Source organism: Onychomys torridus, chromosome 11 (genome assembly GCF_903995425.1).
Source record: "Onychomys torridus chromosome 11, mOncTor1.1, whole genome shotgun sequence".
Taxonomy (NCBI): domain Eukaryota; kingdom Metazoa; phylum Chordata; class Mammalia; order Rodentia; family Cricetidae; genus Onychomys; species Onychomys torridus.
In genome coordinates this window covers 21,117,150-21,137,669 of record NC_050453.1, presented here as the reverse complement: position 1 = coordinate 21,137,669, position 20,520 = coordinate 21,117,150, and the positions used below count along the sequence as shown (strand labels likewise).

At 39.1% G+C, this 20,520-nt stretch overlaps 2 protein-coding genes across 2 annotated transcripts; one reads left to right on the top strand and one right to left on the bottom strand.

Annotated features, from left to right (window-relative positions):
• Window positions 1-236: 236 nt before the first annotated feature.
• Window positions 237-1,185, top strand: LOC118593518 (olfactory receptor 6K3-like). Its single transcript, XM_036203036.1, has one exon. The coding sequence runs from the start codon at window positions 237-239 to the stop codon at window positions 1,182-1,184; it is 948 nt and encodes a 315-aa protein (XP_036058929.1). The 3' UTR covers window position 1,185.
• A 14,153-nt stretch (window positions 1,186-15,338) lies between these two features.
• LOC118593497 (olfactory receptor 6K6-like) lies at window positions 15,339-16,304 on the bottom strand. The gene has a single exon (XM_036203006.1). It carries the CDS (start codon window positions 16,293-16,295, stop codon window positions 15,339-15,341), a length of 957 nt encoding a protein of 318 aa, XP_036058899.1. The 5' UTR covers window positions 16,296-16,304.
• Between the last annotated feature and the right edge of the window lie 4,216 nt (window positions 16,305-20,520).

Genomic DNA, 20,520 nt, shown 5'->3' with positions numbered 1-20,520 from the left:
TCAGTTAATAGTGTATACAGACTTATATTTCTAAATGGGCAGCTGTTTCTTTAAAAAAAAATAGTTGAAAGCTAGATATACTACTAAAAATTCTATGAATCTAACAATGTCACTTTATCATATATTTTATTATTTAATTGGCTGAATATTGAGACTCTTTAGACTTGTCTATTTGCCCTTTTGTTTGTGTTCTGATTGTACTTATTCCTTCAGCCAGTCAAAAATCTGCTGAAAATATGGATGAGGAGAATCAGACAAAGGTGACAGAATTTTATTTTTCTGATTTCCCCCAGTTTGAGAATGGCGGCCTTTTGTTCTTCATCCTTCTGCTCTGTGTTTACATGTTCATTGTTGTTGGAAATGCCTTGATCTTCTTGGCTGTGCAGCTGGATGTCCATCTGCACAATCCCATGTACAGTTTCATCGGCATATTTTCCTTCCTGGAGATTTGCTATACCACAGTGACCATTCCCAAAATGCTCTACAACCTGGTCAGCAAAGAGAAAACGATCTCCTTCCTTGGCTGCCTGCTGCAAATGTATTTTTTCCATTCCTTTGGAGTCACAGAAAGCTTGGTCCTCACAATAATGGCCATCGACAGGTACGTTGCCATTTGTAACCCACTCCGCTATGCAATCATTATGACTCCAAAGCTGTGCACACAGCTTTCCACAGGCTCCTTCATCCTTGGCTTCCTCATGCTCCTACCAGAGATTGTGTGGATATCTACTCTGCCCTTCTGTGGCCCCAATCATATCCACCAACTCTTCTGTGACTTAGAACCTGTACTTCTCTTGGCGTGTACAGACACGTCTATGATACTGGTTGAAGATGTCATCCATGCTATCTCCATCCTGACCTGTGTCTCTGTCATCACCCTTTCCTATTTAAGAATCATCACCGTGATCCTGAGGATTCCACCTGGTGAGAGCCGTCAGAAGGCATTCTCAACGTGCACAGCCCACATCACCATTTTCTTGCTGTTTTTTGGCAGTGTGGCTCTCATGTACTTACGCTTCTCTGCCACTTTCCAAACACTGCTGGAGAAGATCATCGCACTAATGTTTGCTGTCCTTGCCCCATTTTTCAATCCTATAATCTATAGCCTGAGAAACAAAGATATGAAAGATGCAATTAAGAAAATGTTCTGTTCTCAAAAGATGTTCAGTGTCTCTGGGAGCTAATGTGAGTTTACCCATGTCTGTTCAAAGATGTCTCAACCTCTGCATATATTTTTAAAGCAAACAATCATCAGATTACTATGTAAGTTTTTTTTTCACGGTCTTGGTGGTGTTCCTTTCCATTTTCTAACACAGTGACCATTGTTTGTCCTGACAAAGGAAGTCATCTGCATCCTTGCAACAGGGTCTTCTTATTTTGAAATCACAAATAGTGCAGTGCCATGTTTTCCAAGCTGATTAAGGATCATGATCTAAGGAGTAATAGCATTTATAATTAGCACATCTAAATGCTTGCTTTGTGTACCCATTCACTCCATAGTTAGAATTGATTGGTAAGCTATATAATCATTTGTAAAATGGTAGCAAGATCCACATAACTAAGATGATTTGGGCTTGAGAAAGGATCATGATTCCCTGATGTTTGTCCAAAGACAGTTGCTGTACTTTCTCTAGTTAGTGATGAAATGCCATGGTTATGTGGCACGTAGTCACTGGCTTCTGGTGTTTGCTGTGATCATCTCCTCTGTGGGACTTTGTGTTGATTTCAGGTTTCTGTAGCAAACATTCTAGAACTCTCAAAGATCAAATAGATTTAATATACTGCCTTGAGACTAAAAATATAAACATAAAATCTTTAAGCAGTTATAATGGGTACTTTTAAAAATTGGAACTGTAGATGGCTCTGTGGTTAAGAGTTCATGTTCCTTTTGCAGAGGAGCTGAACTTGTTTTCAGTGTCCATGTCAGACAGCTCACAATGACATGTAGCTCCAGCTTGCTCCTATGAAGGAGGAGTTAGACAGATTCCTGATAGCAGACAGATAGGGGAAGGGACCACAGATAGGTAACAAAGATGGCAAACTTCTGACTTCTTCCTGACTTGACAAAAAGGCCTGGTTGCTTGAGACCTGAGGCCTGGTGATGCTGATAGAGCCAGAGAATGCAGACTGGGAAATGTTTGTGGGCCTATCAGTACCCAGTCTTTGTTCAAACTGACCAGATATCAGCTGGAGGAAGAAGACACCCCATACGCCATAAAGACGCATAAAACTTCTAGTTGTAGAGAAGAGAAAGGACTTTGCTTCTGGAGTCCACATTCTGCTTTGTTGGGGATCTTTCTTTCTGTATAACTTGCTGTGGGGTGTGTGTGTGTGTGTGTGTGTGTGTGTGTGTGTGTGTGTGTATGTGTGTGTACCTAGTATATATGTGCATTTAGTAAGTGAATGTGTAGATGCACCTTGTGTGTGTATATGTGTGTGCATCTGTGTGAATCTTGTGTGTGAGTGTGCATACATGTAACTTCTGAGTGTATGTGTGTGCACCTTCTACATGTGAGTGTGTGGGTGTGCGCATGTGTAAATATGTGTGCCTTTTGTGTATTTGTGTCTGTGTACATGTGCATTTGTTTCTTCACCTGTAATAAAACTATTTTTCAATCATTGTTTCTACTTTGTGTGTCTGATATTTCCCTGCTATCAGCTGATGTGTTGCATACTTTCTCCTTCTCTTTAATTCTGTGACTGGTAGAGAAAATAACCCCCTAGAAGGTAACACCAAGGGATCTGACATCCTCCTCTGGCCTCCGAGAGCACCCACATACATGCAACACACACACTCACACCACAAATTAAAAATTAAAAATAGCTTAGTGCTGGCAGCATTAAGATGTTCAACCTTTTGTCACGCTCCATTAAAATGCCATGCTATCCTAATAACTCACTGACATAGTTAGCACTGCTTTGCAGCTTGGGTTTGCTCCTTCGTTCACTGCCTTAGATCTTATCCTTGCCCTTTATAAATTTTATACATTTTGGTGTCTTGTTCAGACTTCTCTGCTTTTTTCCTATGAAACTACTCCAGGAGTTTTAGGAATAAAGTAAAATCTCCAGAAAAATTACTTTGCCTAGCTCCTATGGGGAGAAAATCAAAGCTGGAAACAGTTACCAATGATCTTAAAAGAATAAGAGGCCATCTAGTGGTATGGAAATGCTGTCACCAATAGTACCAGAATTTTCTTTTTATCTTTCCCCCCCCTTTTTTTTTCATTAAACAAGGCGTCAAAATGGCATTTTTGGCACTATAAAGTCTAAGTGTATTTTAAATACTTATCCTTACAGCCACAGACAGTTTTAGCTTTCATCTTTCATGAAAGAGGCTTCATTTTGCAGCAGATGAAGTCTATTATAGAGAAGGGAAGGCAAAATTATTCTAAGAACTGTTGCAATTACATTCCGGACAAGAAATAGTGTTTTCTGGACATGACCTTGAAGCTGCACCCATTCAGTCATAAGCGGTGAAACCTAAAATCATACAAATAAGAGCAACACTCAATTGACCCAGTCGAGTGTGTGTGTGTGTGTGTGTGTGTGTGTGTGTGTGTGTGTGTAAGAAGAATGATTAAAGAAGAGGTCAAGAATTCTTGAGTGAGTGGGAGTGACACAGGAGGTGTAGAAAGAGGGAAAGGAGATGCTGAAATATTATATGTACACTGTATTCATGTATGAAATTCTCACAATATAAAATAATTTGAACTAAAAGAATGGAATATCCATAGTATTACACACACACACACACACACACACACACACACACAACAAAAAAAACAAAAAAACAAAAACAAAAACAAAACAAAACAAAAACCTCTCACACAGTGGGAAACACTGAGGCAGGAAGACCTAACTGTCATAGGGTTAGCCCCAGAAACTGATCCCACACAAACACAGGGAACACAGTCCTCCTCATAAAGCCTCATGCCTGTAAAACCAAACTTCCTTCTCCATTTGTATGAGCCCTTTGATAGACATGGGGGCATCTTTGTATGGAGAAAATTATGGATAATTTTCTTTGGCGATAAAATTTGAGTTAATTTTAAAGAAACATTGATATATTCAGGATCTTAGATGTTATCGAATGCTTGAATTTATTAATTAAATTATTTGAAAATCTTGACTGTTAAAGCTCAAACCCTCAGTATTCTATTTGCAAATCAATTAATTTTATTATTTGACTTAAAGGTGTTAAAATATTTTTATGATTTCTAACTTGACATTTAAATCTCCTTTTAAAATGTACTTAAATGGGGCATACACTATTTTGCTTTTAAGTGCCTCAACTTTTTGATTAAACAAAAATTCCTTAAGTTCATAAAATAGCCTTTATAATATGAAAAGAAAATTATAAATATGGCCAATCCCACAAGCTTTCCTATATTTAATGTTATTAATGTAGTAAAAAGCATCTTATTTTTTATACCTATGCAATTTTTTATTATTATTATATTTGTATTTAAAATTTACACATCAGCCATGGGTTCCCCTGTACTCCCCGCTACTGCATCCACCCCACCTTCCCCTTATCCCCTCCCCTCCATTCCCATCTCCTCCAGGGCCAAGACTCCCCTGAGGATTCATTTAAACCTGGTGGATTCAGTAGGGCAGATTCAGTCCCCTCCTTCCAGGCTGAGCAAAGTGTCCCTGTGTAAGCACAAGGTTCCAAACAGCCAGCTCATGCACTAAGGACAGGTCCTGGTCCTACTGCCTGGGTGCCTCCCAAACAGTTCAAGCTATTCAATTGTCTCACTTATCCAGAGGGCTTGATCTAGCTGGGGGCTCCACAACCTTTGGTTAATAATTCATGTGCTTCAATTCGTTTGGCAATTTGTCCCTGTACTTATTCCAATCTTGGTCTCAACAATTCACGCTCTTACTGTCCCTCCTGTTTCTCAACAATTGGATTCCGGGAGCTCCACCTGGGGCCTGGCCGAGGATCTCTGCATCCACTTCCATCAGTTATTGGATGAGAGTTCCAGCATGACTGTTAGGGTGTTTGGCCACCTGATCACCAGACTAGGTCAGATCAGGCTTTCTCTCGACCATTGCCAGCAGTCTACAGAGGATGTATCATTGTGGATTTCTGGGGCCCTCTCCAGCACTCTGCCTGTTCCTGTTCTCATGTGGTCTTCATTTATCGTGGTCTGTTATTCCTTGTTCTCCCTTTCTGTTCTTGATCCAGCTGGGATCTCCTGCTCCCTTAAGCTTTCTTTCCCTCAAACCTTGCCCTTCATACTCCCACTCTCGTCCAGGTTGTTCATGTAGATCTTATCCATTTCTCTGTCATTGGGTGATCCCTGGGTCTTTCCTAGGGTCCCGTTTTCTAGGTAGCATCCCTGGAGTTGTGTAGCAGTCTAGTCATCCTTGTTTTACATCTAGTATCCTCCTATGAGTGAGTACATACCATGTTTGTCCTTCTGAGTCTGGGTTACCTCACTCAGGATGATTTTTTCTAGATCCATCCATTTGCCTGCAAACCTCATGTTGTCATTGGTTTTTCTCTGCTGAGTAGTACTCCATTGTGTATATGTACCATATTTTCTTTATCCATTCTTCAGTTGAAGGGCATCTAGGTTGTTTCCAGGTTCTGGCTATTACAAACAATGCTGATATGAACATAGCTGAGCAAATGCCCTTGTGGTATGATTGAGCATTCCTTGGGTACATGTCCAAGAGTGCTAGAGCTGGGTCTTGGGGGAGATGGATTCCCAATTTTCTAAGGAAGTGCCATATTGATTTCCAAAGTGGCTGTACAAGCTTGCATTCCCACCAGCAGTGGAGGAGAGTTCCCCTTGCTCCACATCCTCTCCAGCATAAGCTGTCTTCTGTGGTTTTGATCTTAGCCATTCTGACAGGTGTAAGGTGGTATCTCAGAGTCGTTTTGATTTGCGTTTCCCTGATAATTAGGGAAGTTGAGCAATTCCTTAAATGTCTTTCAGCCATTTGAACTTCCTCTGTGGAGAATTCTCTGTTTAGTTCTATAGCCCATTTATTAATTGGACTGTTGGGCATTTTGATGTCTTATTTCTGGAGTTCTTTATATATTCTGGATATCAGCCCTCTGTCAGATGTGGAGTTTGTGAAGCCCTTTTCCCATTCTGTAGGCTGTCACTTTGTTTTGTTGACTGTGTCCTTTGCTCTACAAAAGCTTCTCAGTTTCAACAGGTCCCATTGATTGATTGTTTCTTTCAGTGTCTGTGCTACTGGTGTTATATTTAGAAAGTGCTCTCCAGTGCCAATGCGTTCAAGAATACTTCCTACTTTCTCTTCTATCAGGTTCAGTGTAACTGGATTTATGTTGACGTCTTTGATCCACTTTAACTCAAGTTTTGTGCATGGTGACAGATATGGATCTATTTGCAGCCTTCTACACATTGACATCCAGTTATGCCAGCACCATTTGTTGAAGATGCTTTCTTTTTTACATTGTACATTTTTGGCATCTTTGTCAAAAGTTATATGTTCATAGGTGTGGGGGTTAATGTCAGGGTATTCAATTCGATTCCATTGGTCCACATGTCGGTTTTTATGCCAGTGCCAAGCTGTTTTTATTATGGTAGCTCTATAGTAGAGCTTGAGGTCGGGGATTGTGATGACTCCAGAGGTTGTTTTATTGTACAAGATTCTTTTGGCTATCCTGGGTTTTTTGTTTTTCCATAGGAAGTTGAGTATTATTCTTTCCAGATCTGTGAAGAATTGTGTTGGTAATTTGATGGGGATTTCATTGAATCTGTAGATTGCTTTTGGTAAGATCGCCATTTTTACTATGTTAATCCTGCCTATCCATGAGCATGGGAGGTCTTTCCATTTTCTGACATCTTCAATTTCTTTTGTCAGGGACTTAAAGTTCTTGTCATATAGGTCCTTCACATGCAAAGTTAGAGTAACCCCAATTTGTTTTATATCATTTGTGGCTATTGTAAAGGGTGATGTATCTCTGATTTCCTTCTCAGCCTGTTTGTCTATTGTATATAGGAGGGCTACTGAATTTTTTGAGTTGATCTTGTATTCTGCTTATGTTGCTGAAGCTTTTTATTAGCTGTATCAGTTCCTTGGTTGAATTTTGATCACTCATTTATACTATCATGTCATCTGCAAAAAGGGAAAGCTTGACTTCTTCCTTTCCAATTTGTATCCCCTTAATCTCCTTATGTTGTCTTATTGCTCTGGCTAGAACTTCAAGTACCATATTGAATAAGTATGGGGCGAGGCATTTCCTTGTGCCTGATTTTAGTGGTATTGCTTTGAGTTTCTCTCCATTTAATTTGATGTTGGCTGTTGGCTTGCTGTATATTGCCTTTATTATGTTTAGGTATGTTCCCTGTATTCCTGATTGCTCCAAGACTTTTATCATGAAGGGGTGTTGGATTTTGTCAAATACCTTTTCTGCATGTAGTGAGATGATCATGTGGTTTTTTTCCTTGAGTTTGTTTATATGGTGTATTACACTGATGGGCTTTCGTATGTTGAACCACCCTTGCATCCCTGGGATGAAGCCTACTTGATCATGGTAGATAATTGTTTTAATGTATTCTTGGAGTCTGTTTGCCAGTATTTTATTGAGTATTTTTGCATCAATGTTCATGAAGAGATTGATCTGTAGTTCTCTTTCTTTGTTGCATCTTTGTTTGGTTTAGGAATCAGGTTAATTGTAGCCTCATAGAAGGAGTTTGGTAATATTCCTTCTGCTTCTATTGTGTGGAACAATTTAAAGAGTATTGGTATTAAGTCTTCTTTGAAGATCTGGTAGAATTCTATGCTGAAACCATCTGGTCCTGGGCTTTTTTTGGTTGGGAGACTTTTAATGACTGGTTCTATTTCCTTAGGGGTTATTGGACTATTTAAATGGTTTATCTGGTCTTGATTTAACTTAGGTATGTGGTACCTATCCAGAAAATTATCCATTTCTTTTAGATTTTCCAGTTTTGTGGAGTAGAGGTTTTTGAAGTCTGACCTGATGATTCTCTGGATTTCCTCATTGTCTGTTGTTATGTCCCCCTTTTCATTTCTGATTTTGTTAATTTGGATGCTCTCTCTCTGTCTTTTGGTTAGTTTGGATAAGGGCTTGTCTATCTTGTTGATCTTCTCAAAGAACCAATTCTTTGTTTCATTAATCCTTTGTATTGTTCTCTTTATTTCTATTTTATTGATTTCAGCTCTCAATTTCATAATTTCCTGGCCTCTGTTCCTCCTGGGAGACTTTGCTTCTTCCTGTTCAAGAGCTTTCAGGTGTGCTGTCAAGTCACTAGCATGAGATTTCTCCAGCTTCTTTATGTGGGCAATAAGTGCTATGAATTTCCCTTAGCACTGCTTTCATAGTGTTCCATAAGTTTGGGTATGTGGTGTATTCATTTTCATTGATTTCTAGGAATTCTTTAATTTCTTTATTTATTTCTTCCTTAACCCATTGGTGATTACATTGAACATTATTCAGTTTCCATGAGATTGTAGGATTTCTGTATTTTTTTTTTGTTGTTGTTGTTGAAATCTAACTTTAAACCATGGTGGTCCGAGGTTATTCCAACTGTTTCGTATCTGTTGAGATTTGCTTTGTGGCAAAGTATATGGTCGACTTTAGAGAAGGTTCCATGGGGTGCTGAGAAGAAGGTATATTCTTTTTTTGTTTGGGTGGAATGTTCTGTAGATATCGATTAAGTCCATTTGAGCCATAACATCAGTTGAGACCATTATGTTTCTGTTAAGTTTCAATTTGGCTGATCTGTCCAGAGGTGAAAGTGGGGTGTTGAGGTCTCCCACTATTAATGTGTGGGGTTTTATATGTGATTTAAGCTTTAGTAATGTTTCTTTTACATATGTGGGTGCCCTGTGTTTGGGGCATAAATGTTCAGAATTGAGACTTATTCTTGGTGGATCTTTCCTGCAATGAGTATGTAATGTCCTTCATCATCTCTTTTGATTGATTTTAGTTTGAAGTCTATTTTGCTGGATATTAGGATGGCTGCACCAGCTTGCTTCTTAAGACCATTTGATTGGAAAGTCTTTTCCCAGCCTTTTATTCTTAGGAGGTGTCTGTCTTTGAATTTGAGGTGTGTTTCTTGTATGTAGCAGAAAGATGGGTCCTGTTTTTTTATCCATTCTGTTAGTCTGTGTCTTTTTATAGGTGAATTAAGTCCATTGATATTAAGGGATATTAATGACCAGTGATTGTTCATTCCTGTTGTTCTTTTTATTTTTTGGTGGTAGTGTGTGTGTGTACTTCTCTTCTTTGGGGTTTACTGCTGTGGTGTTATCTATTGCCTGTGTTTTCATGGGTGTATCTGCCTTCCTTAGGTTGGAATTTTCCTTCTAGTGCTTTCTGTAGGGCTGGGTTTGTGGATAAGTATTGTTTAAATCTGGTTTTGTCTTGGAAGGTCTTGTTCACTCCATCTATGATGATTGAGAGTTTTGCTGGGTATACTAGTTTAGGCTGGCATCCATGGTCTCTTAGTGTCTGCATTATATCTGTCCAAGTCATTCTGGCTATCAAAGTCTCCATTTGGACATCGGGTATATTCTGATGGGTTTACCTTTATAAGTCACTTGGCCTTTCTCCTTTGTTCCCCTTAATATTCTTTCTTTATTCTGTACGTTTAGTTGTTTATTATGTGGCGAGGGGACTTTTTTGGGTTGTCTAGTCTGTTTGGTGTTCTATAGGCTTCTTGTATCTTCATAGGCATTTCATTTTTTAAGGTGAGAAAGTTTTCTTCTATGATCTTGTTAAATATATTTTCTGTGCCTTTGAGTTGGTATTCTTCTCCTTCCTTATCCCTATTATTCGTAGGTTTGTTCTTTTCATGGTGTCCCAAAATTCTTGGACATTTTGGGTCATGACTTTGTTGGTTTTAGTGTTTCCTTTGACTGATGAATCTATTTCTTCTAACGTATCTTCAACACCAGAGATCCTCTCTCTTGCATTCTGTTGGTTATACTTGCATCTGAAGTTCCTGTTTGTTTACTCAGATTTTCTGTTTCCAGAATTCCTTCTGCTAGTGTCTTCTTCATTTTTTCTATTTCCCTCTTCAGGTCTTGGACTGTTTCCCTTGCTTTTTCATGATTTTCTTTCAGGGGCTTACTGTTTTCTTCTGCTTTAATTGTCCTTTCCTCTAGTTTTTTATATTGTTCTTCCCATTTTTTGTTTGTCTGTTCCCCCACTTTATTTTTGATTTCTTCTATATAAGGCTCTAGCCTCTTCATGATGTTACTTATAAGGCTGTTTTCTTCTTCTTCTTCCATTCCGTGATGTTCAGGTCTAGCTGTTGGAGAAGGGCTAGGTTCTGGTGATGCTTTATTGCTCTTTATTTTGTTGTATGTACTTCTGCCTTGACGTCTGCTCATCTCCTCATGGGTTCGTTCTCGGTTTTATCAGTGTTCTTGGTCCAGACAGAGCTGATAGATTTAGGGAGCCTCTCTCTGGTCCAGATGGAAGCTCTGGGCCAGATGGGAGCACTGGTCCCGATGAGAGTGCTGGCCGGATAGGAGCTGGGGGACTGGACTCTAAGTCTCAGGAAGTCCCTGGGGTCTCCTTATCTTGTCCAGGTGGGAGGTCCTCTTGTCCAGATGGGAGTTCCAGGACAGGATGAAAGCTCTGGTCCAGATGGGAGTTCTGGGGCTGATGGGAGCTGGGGGCTGGTCTCTGAGTCTCAGGAAGTGGCTGGGGTCTTGGGCAAATGGGTGTGGAGACTGCAGGGTCTGCCTGCTGTCTTGGAAAAGGGAAGCCTTCCTGCAGGGCCTGAGGAGTGGCCAGAAACTGGGGCCAAGTTGGGCACGTCCTCCCGGGATGGCTGGTGCCCAGGGATCCGACCCAGAGGTGGTTGCCTCTCTGACTACAACCCCAGGCACTCACCTCTGGTCCAGATGTGAGTTCTGGGGCAGGATGGAAGCTGGGGCTGGTTTCTAAGTCTCAGGTAGTGGCTGGGGTCTCTGGCAGATGGGTGTGGGGGTAGGCTGTGGAGGTTGTAGGGTTCACCAGAGGGTCTTGGAGAGGGGCAACCTTCCTGGTGGGGATGGAGGGTCCTGCCCTATGGTCAGAACCTGGGGCCCAGTTGGGCAGGTCTTCCCCTGAGTGGCTGGTGCCCTGGGCTGTGACCCAGGTGTGGTCCTCTCTGGATATGTCCCCAGGCACTCACCTCTGGTCGAGGTGGAGTTCCCATCAAATGCATCTTAATGTCGTATTTGTAATAACTGACTGAACGTATGAAATTTCTGACTGTAAAATTCATCTCAAACTGACTCATAACCATATTTAAAGCTGTTGCTCAATTACAGATAAACAAAATTGCATAGTACATTTGATATTCTAATAGACTAACATATTTTTAAAAATAACATTGAAATACTAAGTATACTTGAGGTTTTTTTCTAAAATATACATTATAGTTTTTTTCTTATTTCTTCAAACACTTTTGTACTTAGCTCTGAGGCTGTGTGGAGTTTAAAATATGCTAACACATCACGTTATCATGTGAGTTTTCTTCTACTACTGATGCAAATATTTACTGAGGCTGCTATGTCAAATAATTTGTAGGATACTAAAGATACAACTGACCAAACATCTCCTTGTCTTTATAGACCCTCTGGTTCAGAAAGAGGAGATATTTTGGAGTGAAAAAAAATAAGAAATTCTATAACATTATTTATTATATGAATATGTATTCTCTGAGAAACAGAACAGCAGGTGTATAAGCTTATCGAAATGGGTAGGGGACTCCTTAATTTAAGATTGGTCAAATTAAAACTCACATGTTTTTTGTCTGTTTATATGTTATAAAACATTAATTAAAAAGTGGAAATAAATTTTCCAATCACCGTAAAAAAAAAAAAAACTCATTTAGAATGCTAATTATGAGCAAAGCATTGAAGAAAAGGGATAGCCACATAGATTTTTGGAGAGAGATCTTAGCATCAGGAGAAGCCAACATAAAGCCACAAGGGGGCATGTTTGAGAAATCAGACTCTCCTGTGTCTGAAATGGAGTGTATCTGAGATGGGTCTATGGAAAACCAGAGTTAGGAAATGAGAGGTGGGTGGATCACAGGAATTTGAGGGTTAGATTTCCATGATTGCCTCTGAACGCTGAGGAACCAGGGCAGAGTTTGGAGCAGAGGCGAGATGCTGTCTGCTATGTAGCTTCACAGAATCATACTTCCTTCTGTGTTGAGAGGACAGTGCTGGGAGGCACAGGGGAAACTTTGGGTTGTTAGAGATATTCTAATAATCATTGTGGGACATGATGTTTTAAGTGTGTTAAGACAAGTTTGCATGGAGTGGCCCTTTAAGAAGACTTTTATGGAGTTTCACTATCAATCCAGCTGAAAATTGTGGAAACACAAAACAAGTAGGAATACAGAGGAGGCAGGAGATGAGAAGTGGGTATGACCGTATTTCCTTGTATACATGCATTCATAAGATAAAGAATGACAATTTCAAAACCAAGTGGGAATTTATTGATTATGATTCCAACTAAGATACATTTCAAACAATAATTTGAAAGACAATTGTGTGTGCTTAAATATTCAATATCTAGTGATAAACATTTTATAAAAATTATTTGTATGTGTTTCATATGATAATTTTCATCTTTTACCTTCTTTTCTCTCTATTCTGTTTCATTGGAGGCATTTAAATTTTTTTTTTTTGAATTCTTGGTATCAAACCCTAGGCCTGAGATGTGCAAGGAAAATGCTCTGTCACCAGGAAGTGTCCTGAATCTCTATAACCATTTTCAAATTGATTTTACTATTAAGCAATTAATCTTTACCCTAAATTTGTGAACAAAATTAAATTTTGTCTCTAATTCTGATTATCTTTGGCTTAAAATATGTTTCCATTTTTAACTTTTTTAAAGTCTATGGTTTATAACTTTTTATCTTAAAGTATTTTTGTTTTATTCTTTATGATAATTTAGATGGAATGAAGGAGATACACATGGTTGGCAGTGCCAGCATGATGTTCAAATGGCATAATACTTTCTGGAACATTTTAATAAGACTCAAAATAATTAATAGTAGGGAATAAAGAGAAGTTGTTTGATGAAGTGATGAAGTGGGTTAAAAATTGAAGACTTAGGAACCAGTGAGGAAAACATAAGAGGAATCCTTTTTCAGATTTTCTTTTAGAAAACAGCTGAGCCAACCATATGAACCAGGTTCCATGAGTGCAAAAGAGGCAAAGGAAGAGTTATGAGGTAAAAGGGGTATAAAAAACATGGCACTTCATATGTTAAGCTATGAAATACTGAATTTAATCCAATATGCACATGAAAGCATTGGATAGATTGAAGTGTGTAAATAAATTCCGAGACCATTGCTCTTGATGTTCCAGAAGAGAAGATAGAAAATGGAAAAGACAGAGGAGGATGAGGAGTGAAATGTGGTCTGTGAAATATGGTCTTCTGAACATGACATACCTATTGCATCCATGAACTAACAGCAGCCACATTTACTGCACAAGATCTTAATGAGATAAAATCAGCCCAAATTTCAGCATAGACGTGGAGGTGCTTTCTAAGCCCATCCCTCTCTGAGGAAATACTGACAGTTGGTACCTACTGAGGGAGAGAGAATCCTTCTTGTTGAGAATGTGGCCACTAGTAGGCTTTTCATGCTCCAGTGGATGGCTACACCCATGAATTTATAGATAGCACTAACTGGACTTAGTTATTAACAATAATAATAAAAGGAGAAGATGTAAAGTCATGGGGAGATATGGAGAGAGTCAAGGTTTGGGGATGGATAGGATATTCATCACTGTACACATGTATGAAATTCTCAAGGAATAAAAATACTAAAGTAGAGGGTTGGGGATTTAGCTCAGTGGTAGAGTGCTTGCATAGCAAGCACAAGGCCCTGGGTTCGATCCTCAGCTCAAAAAAATTTCTTTAAAAAATAAATACTAAAGTAGAACTACATAACTATTAAAGATAGTATCCCACATGTAATGTGAATTCTAGAGTATATTGTAACAAAAGTGGAAATAGAAAGGATATTTTAATACACATAATCAGATATCTTTGGTCATGGAACAACTCACTCTCCAAAAAGAAATAGCTTAAAAGGAAAATTTCTCATAATTTCAAACATTAGCAATTTTGGATAAAACAAAATCTGTGATCTTTTTCAGTTTTTTATCATTATACTTAGGTGTTTTTGATCAATCAGTTGTTTGTTTCTAGCTGGCTAAACTGCCCTCCAGTCTGTCATCTTTTACTACAGATGAGCTCATCTAGTGACTAGGTAGACTACAGTGTATAAGTGTGCAAGATCATCTGGGATTTGGTGAAGTAAGTCAGCATGTAGAGGTTCTTATGCAGAGGCTTCACATACATGAATTTGATTCCTGGATTCTGGAAGGTGACAAAAGAGAACTGAGTCCCCAGAATTATCTTCTGACCTCTGCACATACAACATGCTATGTCTATACCTGCACAATTGTGCACACACACACACACACACACACACACACACACACACACACACACATACAGAGGGAGGGAGAAAGAGAGAGAGAGAGAGACAGAGAGAGAGAGACAGAGACAGAGACAGAGACAGAGACAGAGATGCATAAAAATAAACACATAATTTAAAACAGTTGTTACAAGCTACTGACGAAGCATGCAGAAAGTCAGGAAACAAGTTTGAACTTTACTTTCAAATTTTATTTATCAATATTTAAATAATGGTGATTCTGAGAAGTTTAAATTACAAGACAATTTGTATATAAGAAAATGTTTTAAACAGTAACACGAAATATAGTGGGTTATGCAGGTTACTCTTTTGAAACCCCTTTGAGCCTGCAATGCTACAACACATCATACTGTAGCCAGTCCATTTTTTGCTGAGCCATGTGGTGTGGGGGTATCTAATTGAATTACATAAACGGAAAGTGGAGAAAATTTGTCTTTTGTGTCAGGAAACAGTACTTGAGCAATGATGGATGACAGGGAATTTTAGTGCTGGAAAAGGAAGAGAGAACATTAACATCAGCAATGTCCAGAACTATTTTGTATGGTGTGTGTCTTGTACCATAATCCTTGGCCTCATCAACACATGGAATCATAGAATAGAAGTGAAGGAACCACACTAGTGTAGTATGAGGCACTGTGTCAACTTGTGCTTGAAGCAAGAGTAGCCATACATAACTACTTCAGCTGTCACAAGTCTGGTAGATACTCTGTAAACAAGTGGACACAGTTCTTGTCATGCCTTTAGTTCCATCGTGTTAACAGTAGATCAAGCATCTGTGGCAGTAGAAAAGGAGCATCATCAGGTGCCCAAAAAAGCAACAATGAAATTCTGAACTTCCAGAAGGGTTTTAATATGGGGAATGGAGATCTACTTCTGAGCCCGATCTTCTCTCTTCTGATGAAAAAGCCTCCCAATAGCATCTTTCATCTCCTTGTTTCTTAGGCTATAAATGATGGGGTTAAGAAATGGAGCAAGGATAACAAAAGTGACAGCAATTACTGTGTCCCAGAAGACCGAGTAGGTAGCTGAGAATCTCAAATACATGACAGCCACACTGCCAAAAAATAACAAGAACACAGCAAGGTGGGCTGCACAGGTAGAAAAGGCCTTGTGCCTCCCTTCTTTTGAGGGCATCCCCAAAATCACCACAATAATCCGGATATAGGACAGGGCAATTACAAGGAAGGAGGCCAGGATCTCTACTGCATGGATGGCATCCACAATGACCACCAGAGATGTATCTGTACAGGCCAAACTGAGCACAGGGGTAAAATCACAGAAGATCTGATGGATCTTGTTGGAGCCACAGAAAGGCAGAGTGGCAATCCATGCAATCTCAGGAAGTACCAGAAGGAAGCCACAGAAGCAGGATCCAGCTGTGAGTTGGATACAAAGTCTGGGAGTCATGATGGTTGGGTAACGGAGAGGATAGCAGATAGCTATGTACCTATCAATAGACATTGCTGTCAGGACACAGCCTTCTGTGATACCCAATGAGTGAAAAAAGTACATCTGCATGAGGCAGCCAGCTAGAGAGATGGTCTTCTTCTCACTGACTAGGCTGGAGAGCATCTTGGGAATGGTAGTTGTGGTATACCAGATCTCCAGGAAGGACAGCACACTGATGAAGAAATACATGGGTGTGTGTAAGGCCATGTCCAGCTGGACAGCAACAAAGATAACTAGGTTCCCTGATATGATGAATGTATATACAAAAAGCAAGAGAATGAAAAATAGGAGGCCACCTTCATACAGAGGTGGGAATATGGAGAAGAGAAACTCGATCACCATAGTTTGATTCTGGTTGGCCACCAACTGGGTCATCTGTGAAGGTAAGAAAAGACATAAGGAATTTCCTGGAATTGCAATGTTGCTTACATGTATATTTCTTTCTGTATTTAGTTATTTATGTTGAAAATGAGACCCTAAAAAGTCAGCTAGAACAATTTCTGGACTACATAATTCCACACCAAAAGCAGTTGATACATTTATAAGACAATCTAATCTCTAGGTGACTTTTCTTTCACTATCATAGATTAATGTGAAGAAAACTAAATGACCCAGAAGTTTAGTCTCAGAAAATATATTCTGGGGATTCATCCATTTTCAGAGTTTCCCCCTACCCTTACCCTCAACCTCTGTGTGACTAGCCTCAAAACCTGTCCTTTGGTTTGCAAATAGTCTGTTTTCCTATTCTTTGGGGGGAAACTACGTTAAACACAAAGAAAGTATCAGGAATACTTCTGACAATAATAATAATTATTATTATTTTTTACTTTTTCCTCCACTAATACTGTATCTGAGCCTGGCTGGAGTACCAGTTTCTGGGTTTCTGATTCCTTTGCTTTAGACAGGAGCTTCTGTTCATCAGGTGGTAATTGTGCAGACTTGTCCAAACAATCACCACTTTCTCTCTAGCTTTCCTTTCTCCCCTCTCTAAGGGTTAATATGACAATTGCTCAAATTAAGAGGCTCTCTAGAATTATCTTGTATCTAATTAGCAGCTACTCCCAGGATTGAGAATGATTTCCTGGGAAAGAAATCATTCTCAATTTTAACAATTATACCTATCATGTCAATGGTTGTCTTTGGGGAGGCTCCTAAAACTAAGCTGCAACAACTGCACTAGCATCTACTTGTTGAGATAAGAGACAATCAAATTTCTTGCAAGATTAAGTAGGATTAGTGAAGGCTGTATACACTCTCTCTAACCTTGAATGCCTCAATATCTCAGTCCCCGCTAGCCATACCTCTGAGGAGTCATTGTGAAAATGAGTTTCTCTAAATGTGACCTTTGCCTCTCCTTTTGTTTTCAAAACATTAAAGGTAAACCTCAAAACTATCATCCTCACAATCATTGTCATCTCTAATGTAGTTCCAAACAAATTTTGGAACCAACTATTCTGAAAATCAATAGTTTTGAAAAATAAAGACCACTCTCTTGAAGCTTTATTTTTGGCAACTTCATTTATTTTATTTTCTGTACCTACTTTATCAAAATTTTGAGTGTCAATGTCCCCATGTTCATGGAAATCTTCATGATTCCTGCTGCCAGAGTAACAACCATTCTCTCTTCTAACCACACTTCAAATGTTCTGTTTTTCCACATCTAATACATTGTTTGTTACATTTCAAATATTCATTTGAATTCAGTATTTCTCCCTCAGATAAACTAAAACTTCCTTAAGAGAAATCACACAAGAAATGAAATGATGCCATTAATTAATTCTTAAGTGATGATAATTCTAGTTACATACATTTGCTTTATATACATTACATAATGTGTTCTTACCTATGATAGATTAATAGTTAATGTTATACAATCGAGAAACTGGGAACAAATTAAGAGAAATAACTGTTCCAAATTAAAACAGCAAGGATTAAAAGCAGTAATTTGAAATTCAAGTTTGTTTGTCCTAGAAGTCTATGGCCTTCTATGTAAGAATCCACGTATTTATCTTTTCAACCATCCTGGTTTTAGGGTGACAGAGCTGATGTGGTTTCTTCAGGTCAAAAGGAGACTAAAATAAATGTATTGAAGATTAGGAAAACTAGATCACAGTAGATGCTTTTGCTTGTATGTACAAAGTTTGAGGGAAGAAGAAAAGAGAAACAAGCTTTGAAATTAAATAAGCAGTGATGCTCAGCTGAAGAGCAAAGCCAGCAAGAGGGAAAGATGTGAGCAAGTGGAGGCACCCTCTGACTAAAGCATTATCTTTGAAGGTGATTTCTCACCTGCAGAATGATGCACTGAATATGCAGAGGAGGAGAGGGAAGAGCTATGAGAAAGGATAAGATAGTCCAGTGACAAGTATCTCAGAGAAGCCCAACATATGACTACTTTGTTGCTCTAAACCTGGGCTTCCTCTCACCAGTGAGTTGTCTCATATCTGTCATGCACACATTTGTTCAGCCAACACTCAAGATTCTCTGATTTGTGACAAAGCCTCCCAAAGGTTCAAGAACTATAGAAAAGTCAACAAAAATCCTTCTTGTTTCTGAAACAATAAAGGAGGTAAAATAATTTGTGGAATGACAGATAACTAGCAGAATATAAAGAGGTGACCCAACAAATAGGATTTGTATAGTAAAGAAATCTGATTTAATGTTCAGTGATTAAACAAAAACATTTTCTGGATCTCTGGATCTCTGACTCCCTAAAAGGCTATAATTATTTCACCCAATAGAATTCTAGTTCTCAAAAGACTTTAGCTATCAATATCTTCATTACCTCCCTGACCTCTGATCCTTCTAGTGTTCTTTTTTCATTTCATGTCTTGTAACTGAAATTCTTTACTAAGCAATGAAACTCCAAAAAGGCAGGCTTTTACCCGGCAAAGAAACAGCTAGTTTCTGAAGAGTAGAGGGTATGTAGGAAGGAGCAGGGAAAGAGCAGAAGTCTCACTGAATGTTGAATTTCAATAGCAGGCTGCACAACTTACCCTGTCTGAGGCCACAAAACACTACTCAGACTCTGCAGCCAGGGTCACTTCTATGTCAAGTATATAGATGTATCTGAACATTTCTTGGGGGACTACAAAGAGTGGAAAGATAGTCTTTCTTGGGAGTTTCACTTTAGATGATGCAGTATCTAAAGGAAGCATCCTAAGCTTCCCCTCTGAGGGACAAATTAAGGAGAAAGTGTCACTTGTAATGAATGATCCTCCAGGGTGATTTCCTTGGATTCTCCTGTGACCACAAAGTCTGTCTATCATCCAGGAGCTCCAGTAAATGGAGAAAACAAAAACTCACAATGGACCTTAAAGAAGACCCATTCCAAAAACATGGCTTTCCTGTTGCTTTCATATTCAATTTCTATTTCCTGCACTGCCCATACACATATATGTATTTAAGTTTTCAAAATATACATGCTAGGCAAATTGATACTAATTTATGTTTGGTTATTATTTTTGTTTGGTTGTTTGCTGTTTGTTTTATTGATTTATTTTACATCCTTCCTTCCTCTCCTCCCATTCTCTCCCTGGACTCCCTCCCACTCAATCCACTCCTCCTGTATTTCTGTTCAGAAAGGGGCAGGCCTCCAACAGGTATCAACAAAACATGGCATATCAAGTTGCAGTAAGACTAAGCACCTCCCTTGTATTAAGGCTGTGTAAGGTGACCCAGTATGAGGAATAGCTTCCCAAGAGCCAGTCAAAGTGTTAGAGACAGCCCCTGCTCCCATTGTTGGAGGTCCCAAAAGTACACCAATGGAAAGGGGGTACATTTCTGGGTCAGATAGAAACCTGATGCAAGACAAACTCGCATGAATCTACAGCTAAGACTCTTAGCAATAGTGGATACATAGCTTGATCTTGCCATCACCTGTGATTAGATTCATGACTACCCCCGTTGTCATCAGACAACCTTCATCCAGTAATTGATGGAAACAGAGAACCATATGTGGAGAACCACAGCCAAACATTAGGCTGAGCTTGGGGAATCCTGCTGAAGAGTGGGAGAAACGATTGTGGGAACCAGAGGGTTGAGGATATCAGAGGAAAACCCAGAGAAACAACTAACCTGGCTCATAGGAACTCACAGAGTCTGAACTTACAGCCATGGACCCTGCATGGGACCAAGGCCCTCTAAATATATGTGACTGCTGTGTAGGTTAGTTTTTATTTTTTTAGACAATTATTACATTTAAATATATTTTCATCATGATCTTCTCCTCCTTCAAGTTTGTCCAGATCCTTTCCTCCTCCCTACCTATCCAACTTTAAGTTCTATCTTGAGAAAACAAACCAAGAATCTAATATGACAATATCTTAGAGTTTCTATTCTTGTGAAGAGACACCATGACCACAGCAACTCTTATAAAGGAAAACATTTAATTTGGGTGGGTTACAGTTCAGAGGGTCAGTCTATTATCATCATGGTGGGACATGATGGCATGCAGGCAGACATGGTACTGGAAAAGGAACATCTTGATATTCAGGCAATAAGAAGTGGACTGACTCTGCATTGAATGAAGGTTGAGCAAAGAAGACCTCAAAGCCTTCCCCCACATTGACACACTTCTTCCAACAAGGCCACAGATACTCCA

Bases quoted from the DNA above. Each gene is read 5' to 3' on its own strand.
- LOC118593518 (XM_036203036.1), top strand. From the start codon at position 237: ATGGATGAGGAGAATCAGACAAAGGTGACAGAATTTTATTTTTCTGAT.
- LOC118593497 (XM_036203006.1), bottom strand. From the start codon at position 16,295: ATGACCCAGTTGGTGGCCAACCAGAATCAAACTATGGTGATCGAGTTT.